At 40.9% G+C, this 8,401-nt stretch overlaps 1 protein-coding gene across 2 annotated transcripts in view; it reads left to right on the top strand.

Moving 5' to 3' along the window:
- The first annotated feature begins 12 nt into the window (after positions 1-12).
- FAM199X (family with sequence similarity 199, X-linked) overlaps positions 13-8,401 on the top strand; it is a 29,532-nt gene continuing 21,143 nt past the window's right edge. For both annotated transcript variants that reach the window (XM_008066579.1, XM_021716843.1), the window contains exon 1: positions 13-335. In XM_008066579.1, the coding sequence (XP_008064770.1) occupies positions 139-335 (197 nt within the window). In that variant the 5' untranslated portion in view covers positions 13-138. The remainder of the gene's footprint in view (positions 336-8,401) is intronic.

The following is an 8,401-nucleotide window of genomic DNA, read 5'->3' as shown; positions in this document are numbered from 1 at the left end:
GACATTCAGCCTGCCAGTGAGCCGCGGCGGGCACACCCAGGAACCGCGGTGACTGCGGACAGGTTAGAGTGGGGGCAGGGGCGGGAGCGGGAGCAGCCCAAGGCCAGAGAGGGAGCCCGAGACAGGCCATCGCCAACCATGTCCGACGAGGCGTCGGCCATCACTTCGTATGAGAAGTTTCTAACCCCAGAGGAACCCTTTCCGCTCCTGGGACCTCCTCGCGGGGTGGGCACCTGCCCGAGCGAGGAACCGGGCTGCCTGGACATCAGCGACTTCGGCTGCCAGCTGTCTTCCTGCCACCGCACCGACCCGCTCCACCGCTTCCACACCAACAGGTACAAACTGCCGCTGAGAGCAGAGGTGCATTTCCTACCTCCCTGCTTGCCGAAGAACTCCGGATCGTCCCCCTGCTCCTGGTCCTTCGTCCCGGACTGATCTTCCAGTCGTCCCCTCCCCCACCTTCCTTGGACCGGCGCTCGTTCCCGGGCTCCTTCCCTGCTTCCCTCCTTGTTTTCACCCTTGCCCTCCGGCCTGCCTTTCGACCGGCGTTTAACACCCTCATTTCCTCATTCATCTTCTGGCTTGTAGTGACTACTCCCTTCCCTACCATTTCCTCGCACCATGTTGACCCCCACCATATGTACCTTGCAATCCCAAACCTCCACCTTTCATTTTTAAATACTCCCCTGTTTCCATCCATCTGCATAAGTTTAACCCCTTCCATTTCCGGTACGCTGTAGAGTCGGTTTTGGATGGCTCAGTATCCATCCATGGATCTTTTGAAAGGTGGCACGTTTAAAGCTAGAACCTTTCTTTTCCTGGTTTTTAACATATCTCATGTCCTATTTCTCACCACCAGCAGCACTCCATTTTTTTCTTGAGCGCTAGGAAATTGGTAGTTTCTTTCTTTACTCCTGTATGAACTCTTTGCCTTCGCATTTCAGGCAAAAAAGCAAGCAAACAAACAAAAACCCATGAGCTTAAATATGGAAGATTCACTCATATTACATCCCTTGATTTGCTCTCCCAGTAGAGGGGACAGAGCAAGACTTAGGATGGGCTTGCTTATACAAATTTATTCAAAGGGTAAATCGTTTAGAGAATTCTCTCCTGCAAGCGTTTAAGTTACATCAAATGTTATGGGAGATTTTAAGGCATTCTTGGAATACCCTCAACTTTTAATAAAGGTGGATATGATATATGTATACAAAGAGCTGGGAGAGTGTGGACAAGGGACTAGGAGAGAGATTCACCTATGGAGAATACTGGAGGTAAATTAAGGAGTCTACTTCTAATTTTTGATCCAAGTTTACGATGTGAGTTTGATCACATTATTCCATATTTTAATGTCTTTTGCATGTTTCTTACATCAATCTACAGATTTACTGAGCTTCTGCCAGGAACAAGGAATGTATAAAACATGATTCCTACCTAAAAGAAAGTTACAGTCTGTGAGAACAAAGTGTTATAGTTAAATAATCATACAGAACATCAGTGTAACACATTTCAAAAGAAAGTGGCAATAAATTTGTTACAACTATTCCAAATCTTCGTTGAAAAAATGAAGAAACAGACACAGAAGAAAAGACGTGAGTTCAAGGTCATAAAACCTTGTCAGACAAAGCCAAGACTATGTCTTTGGAGCCAATGATGAAATTTGGAACAAAATTGATGGATCCTGTGTTCTAAATGGTTGTTATAGTTTCTTATACTAACTCACAGAAGCCTATTTAAGCCCTGATGTAGCCATAACATGAACATAATGTATTCGTGAAACAAGTGTACTTAGGGTTTTTTGCATTGGAAAATAATATAAAAGAAACCTTCCATATATTTGTATTTAAGCTTTGCAGCATTGGAGCAAGTCAGGTAAACAGGAGAGTTAAAAGATTTCAGAATGATCCTGCAGTTATGATGAGGACAGGGGAGTAGGGGCAGAGGTTGAGAGTAAGCAAGGCTAAAACTGGGTGGAGGTAATCAGGAATGAAGCGATGAGAATAATATGTTTCTTACAGCTTGTTTTGTTCTTCCTCCTCCCCATTTTTTCCTTGTGTCTTCTCCCCTTTAACGACTGTGGTAAGGTCAAGGCTGTTGTTCACAGTGGAGCAGTGAGGGGGGCAGAAGTTCTTGTCAGGCACTATTTTCCTAGTTACTGCCTGCTTTTTTTAACCTCTCTCTCCTTCCCTACTTTTCGCAAGGCTTGGAATGAGGGCAGGGGGTCTAATGCTCTATATCCCTTTCAGAAGAGAGTAGGGGAAGAATTAGCAGTATTTACAGCAGATGATGTTTCTGCCCTGGGCTACCTTGCTTTTTAAATCTTTTCTCCTTCTGGAATGTTCTGCCCTTTTACCCCTCTTCAAGATGGTGTTTGAGAGGACCATATGCTTCCAGTCATTTGTTTTCAGGGTGAAGCAAATAACTAAATCATGTATTTGGGCAAAGTTTAGTTTACAGAGTTCTTTTATTTTAGAGTTGTATGTCACTTCTTTTTTTCACATCACATCCTTTGTCCCTTCAGGCAGCAATCCAAAAATTAAATTTGAATAGTTGAGAACTGAAATTCTGCCTTGGGTTTACTCATGGTAAGACAGATTTCATTGGAAGTAGAAGTTTGTCAGCGAGTAGTTACTTGGCTTACCTTTATTTGCGTTCTTCTTGTTACATGATAAGAAAACTGCAGAGGTTGTTTAAATAATGCCCTTGATAAGGGCTTTATGATGATGACAGTTTTGTGCTTACTCATTTATTGAACTCTGGGCTATATTTGCAATTTTCTTCAAGAGAGTCACAGCACTAACGATCCCTGAAGGTTGAATGTATACAGTATCCACATTAGAGTTACCTGTGATGGAGGTTGGTGCGTCACTGGTCTAGGTTCAGTGGAAAATAAATTACATGGACGCTACCAATTTTCTAAGAATTTACACTTTCCTAGGAGTATCTTTTAGGATGTTAAGACCTAGATGGGTTTCTCTAGAATTTTCGGAAAATAAAATACATTTCAATAAGCCAAAAAAGTTAATGAACGTTAAAAAATGTGTAATGTCAGTGTGAAATATGTAGTGCTTAGGATTTTTTTCTTTGGTTTTGAGGGCAGGGTTTTTCTGATTTAAAAGGGTTTTAGCACTTCCATCAGGGTTTGTTTTGTATATTAGCCATGTCTACTGCAACTACCACTAAAAAAGGGTGTCACTTAGCAAATTGGAAAAATTATGATGATATTGATATGTCCTATGATTAAATTGTGAGATGAAGGAGGTTAATATCAACTACCAGGTATGTTATTCTCATCTCTCAGGAGTACATCAGTACCTTGACATTGAACACTTGTCAAAGGTGTGCTGAAGATAGTGCCTTACTTTTGTACACCCCATTGACAGGATATGAAATGAACTATTGTATGAATCAGTTACTCAGTTATGCGATTTTAGTGCTTTATTTTTAATCATCATTAATCGGAAAAACCCTAAGAATATTGTGTGCCTTTTGTATCACCCATAATTTTTTCAACATTTTTCTTTTAGGAATTAGAGCTACAGAAGAGCTGTGGATTACAGGTGGAAGGACTATGTTGAAGAAATTTGGTTTGGGGACTTGTTAAGACAAGTTAAGAATGGGAGTCAGTCTTTGGCAAAAGATCCAGGCTAGAAATACATATTTAGGAGTAATCAACAGAAATTTCAGTGTTGTGATAGGAGTGGAACCACAGGTTACAAAGGTTGAGAGAGTGAAAGTTTTTTAGTAAATTTAGGAGAGAGAGGAAGGAGAAAGGGGAAAGGTGATAATTTGAAAAGGAAGCAAAGTCTTCATTTGCTTTTTTGCTTTGTTTAGTTTTTCTTTTCCAAGAGTAGAGATATTAGCTCCTTAGAAGCAGGCCACAGGAAAGGGGGAAATTGAAACTAAAAGAGAGAGTGAGATGAGAGGAAATGGAGGTAATGAACTCAGAAGCTCAGATGGGAGAATTGGCCTTAGAAATGACTGGGGTGTTGTTTTTACTTCCAAGACAATAGAGTGGGTAGGAAAGATGGGTAATGATCCCAAGACAATTGTAGTAGCTAGGAGGAGAGTAGGGAACTTAAGTAGGTAGAGTATGATCTGCTCTAACTTGGAACCTTGATGACCTGTTGAACTCCACTGGATTTGCAGAGGTCAGGGTGGCTATATGAGAATTCTGGCAAGGAGTCAGTGATGATGGGGGACTGTCCCCTAAGAATGAATGCATAGCAGAGACTTCAAATGACTTAGCAGTTAGGACTTTATTCAACAGTGCTCAATGGCTGGGTTTTCCTCCCCAGGGGTGATGGTTAGGCCCACCTGAGAAAGAAAGGGCTGCAGAGGAATGTGTACATGGTACACATGCATTTCTTAATTTTAACATTGAATTGACTGTTTACCAAAATACCATTGAAAGTCCTTAGTCTGTATATTCTTGCTGAGGTACCTTGTAATGAAATGTTCTTGGCTTTCCTTTTTTTTTTTTTTAGTTGGAGTCTCACTCTGTCGCCCAAGCTGGAGTACAGTGGCCGCTCCCAGCCACTGCAACCTCGACCTGCTGGGCTCCGGCGATCCTTCCGCCTCAGCCTTCCGAGTAGCCGGAATTACAGCCATGCGCTACCATGCCCGGCTGATTTTTTGATTTATTGTAGAGATGAGGTCTCATCAAGTTGCCTAGGCGGGTCTCGAACCCGCGGGCTCAGGCAATCCACTCGCCTCAGCCTCCCAAAGCACGGGATTACAGGCTGAGCCACCGAGCCCGGCTGGCTTTACTATTGATTGATTGATTGACTGACTGACTGACTGACTGAGTTGGAATCTTACTCTGTAGTGACATGATTATGGCTCACTGCAGACTCAACCTCCTGGGCTCAGTTTATCGTTCGGCCTCTGCCTCCCAAGTAGCTGGGACTACAGGTGAACACCCCCACACCCAGCTAATTTTTTTGATTTTTTTGTAGAGATGGGGGTCTCACTCTGTCTCCCAGTCTTGTCTTGAGTGTCTGGGCTCAAGCAATCTTACTGCCTCAGCTTCTCAAAGTGCTGAGATTACAGGTGTGAGCCCCATACCCAGCCTTGGCTTCACTTTTTAAGTTAAAATTTGAGCAGCAAGCCTAGTTATTGAGTTAAATACCATTTCATTGACTTTTTCTCAACATTTTTCTTTTAAGATTATGGAGAAAGTTTCCTTTGAGAGTAATGTTATGGTTATAGCTACAGTCTTCGTGTTAGGTAGCTTCCTGTTAGTGGAATAAGGTGTAAAGGCTTGGAAATTTTAATAGTTAGAACTGAGCACACAATGGGCATTCATTACAAGTTTGAAACTGATAGAACAAGTCTAAAAGAATCACAGTTAAGTTTTTATTATAAAATTTTATTAAAGACGGCTCATGATCCTTTTCCGAAAATGTCAAATGTCAACATTTTGATGTTGTTTCTTTTAATATTCCTGTGGATGGATGGATAGATAGATAGATAGATAGATAGATAGATAGATAGATAGATAGGTAGATATAGATACATATGACATTTAAAAAATTAGAATCAGGCTATAGATACAATTTGTGACCTGCTTATATGCACTTGTATTGTTAAGTGTTTTATAAATAGTCTAAAAATATGATTTTTTTTCTTTGAGTTGGAGTCTCCCTCTGTTGCCCAGGTTGGAGTGCAGTGACACGCTCACGGCCTCTGCAGCCTCAACTGCTGGGCTCAGACGATCCTTCCGCCTCAACTTTCCAAGTAGCTGGAACTACACCTGGAACTACAGGTGCGCCACCACACCTGGCTAATTTTTTGATTTATTATAAGGATAAGGTCTTGTCAAGTTGCCCAGGCTGGTCTCGAACTCCTGGGCTCAGGTAATCCTTTTGCCTCAGCCTCCCAAAGTCCTGGGATTACAGGTGTGAGCCACTGCACCAGGCTTGAAAATATGGTGTTTAATGATTATAAAAATACCATTCAGATATATCACTTAATTATTCCCCATGTTCTGGGGTCATTTATTTTCCCTTTTTGGCTACTATAAATAATATTTTTTGGACATATTTTGATGTACATCATTTTTCCAAATTTCTATTTGGGGAAGGGAATAGATTCCTAGAAGGAGAATTACTGATTCCAAAGGAATGAATCTTTTAAGCCCTTGACATACAAATTGCTTTTCAGGAAGATTATGTCAGCTTACACTTTCACTAGCAATGGATAAAAGGATAAAAGCACTTTGTTTTTATCCATATTGCCTTAAAATAATAGTAATAATATTTACAAAATAGGAAAATAATATTTTTAAAAATTTAAATATTCTATTTTTTAAATGATTTGTTTTGACCATGAGCCCAGTTTACTTGCCAATGATAATTAAGAACAAAAAGAAAAGACTTATAAGAATATTCAGAAACTTGTTATATAGTCATAAATCTGAAAAACTGAGGAACACACTGATTTTGCCCTAAGGTTGGAGCACAAACTAAGCAAATTCCTGACACCTTTGTCAGTGATCTAATGGTTAGATGATTAAATATAGCCTACTTAAAAAAATACCATTTTTCTCATGGAAGAAACACATTTCTACAGAATTTTTGCAAGCTGAAAATAAATGCTAATTAAGAACAACTATCAGCAGGGCTCGGTGGCTCAGCCTGTAATCCCGTGCTTTGGGAGGCTGAGGTGAGTGGATTGCCTGAGCCTGTAGGTTCGAGACCCGCCTGGGCAACTTGGCGAGACCTCATCTCTACAATAAATCAAAAAATCAGCCGAGTGTGGTAGCGCATGCCTGTAATTCCAGCTACTCAGAAGGCTGAGGTGGAAGGATCACTAGAGCCCAGCAGGTCAAGGCTGCAGTGACCGGGAGCGGCCACTGCACTCCGGTCTGGGCGACAGAGTGAGACTCCAACTCAAAAAAAAAAAAACAACTATCTAACAGTTTTTTTCTAGCACTGAACATAGTATGTGACACATAGAAGATACTGACTAAATGTTTGTTGAATGGGTAAATGAATAAAGGAAAAAAAGCCACATGCAACTTGAAGACACAAGAGAAAAATAGTTTACTCAGGACATAATGTAGACAGGGTTTTTAAAATTTTTTTAATTAAAATGTGGGTAGCATTGTGTCTAGGACATAACTTGTAATTGTTGAACATAGCACAAAGTATTCTAGTATTCTTAGATGAATTTTAGATTTTTGCCTATTCATAAAAATGTATTGACATCTGCTTTTTTTAAAAATTGTTTTTTAATTTAATTTTATTGTTTTTAATTTATATATATATATTTTTTTATTATTAATTTTTGAGTTGGAGTCTCATTCTGTCGCCCAGACTGGAGTGCAGTGGCCACTCCCGGCTACTGCAGCCTCGACCTGCTGGGCTCCAGCGATCCTTCCGCCTCAGCCTTCCAAGTAGCCAGAACTACAGGCGTGTGCTACCATGCCGAGCCAAGTTTTTGATTTATTGTAGAGACGAGGTCTCACCATGTTGCCCAGGCTGGTCTCGAATCTGCAGGCTCAGGCAATCCTCTCGCCTTGGCAAAAATTTTTATTTTAAAGATATGGGGTATAATTCAGGGTTAAGTACACAAATGGTCATTGTACAGGTAAAGTTTGGGCCTCAATTTGGTTCCCACTTCACCTGGTTTGAGATCAGGTACCCTATTTTTATTTTTTTATAGAGATGAGTTCTTGCTATGTTGCCCAGGCTGGTCTTAAACTCCCGGTCGCAAGCAATCCTCTTTCCTTGGCCTCCCAAGGTGCTGGGATTGCAGGCATGAGCCCCTGCACCCAGCTGACATCTGCTTTTTATTTACTGAACTATAATAGTTTGTATGTATATATTTCAGTGCTTCTTTTGATGCTATCTTCAGCTCAATAGGTGCCATACAATTTTCAGGTTGCTCAAATTTTGTAAATCAAGAACTTCTGAATTAAAGATTAGCCATACAGGACCGGATGCTCACGCCTATAATCCCAGCACTTTGGGAAGCCAGGGTGAGAAGATTGCCTGAGCCAATGGGTTTGAGGTCAGCCTGGGCAATTATGGCGAGACCTCATCTTTACAATAAAAAAAAAAAAAATTATCTGGGTGTGGTGACGCGTGCCTATAGCTCCAGCTACTTGGAAGGCTGAGGCAGAAGGATCAACTGAGCCCAATAGGTCAAGGCTATGGTGGCCATGAGCTTGCCACCGCTCTCCAGCCTGGGTGACAGAGTGAGACTCCCACTCAAAGAAAAAAAAGATTAGCCATACAACATGGGGGAGGAAGTTTTTAAAAATGAAATACAAAATTTAAGAAAACCCAGATTTAATGAAGGATGAGAAATAACCTAATAATAGATAAATAACCGTTTTTTCTTCAGGAAGTCATTATTTCTGGAGCTTATTAGTATTGGAAATACTAAATCATTATCT

The sequence above is a fragment of the Carlito syrichta genome, unplaced genomic scaffold (genome assembly GCF_000164805.1).
Source record: "Carlito syrichta isolate Samal-C Ts95f unplaced genomic scaffold, Tarsius_syrichta-2.0.1 Scaffold309016, whole genome shotgun sequence".
Classification (NCBI taxonomy): domain Eukaryota; kingdom Metazoa; phylum Chordata; class Mammalia; order Primates; family Tarsiidae; genus Carlito; species Carlito syrichta.
Note: the sequence above shows the minus strand (reverse complement) of the source record. Positions and strands in the feature narration are given on the sequence as shown.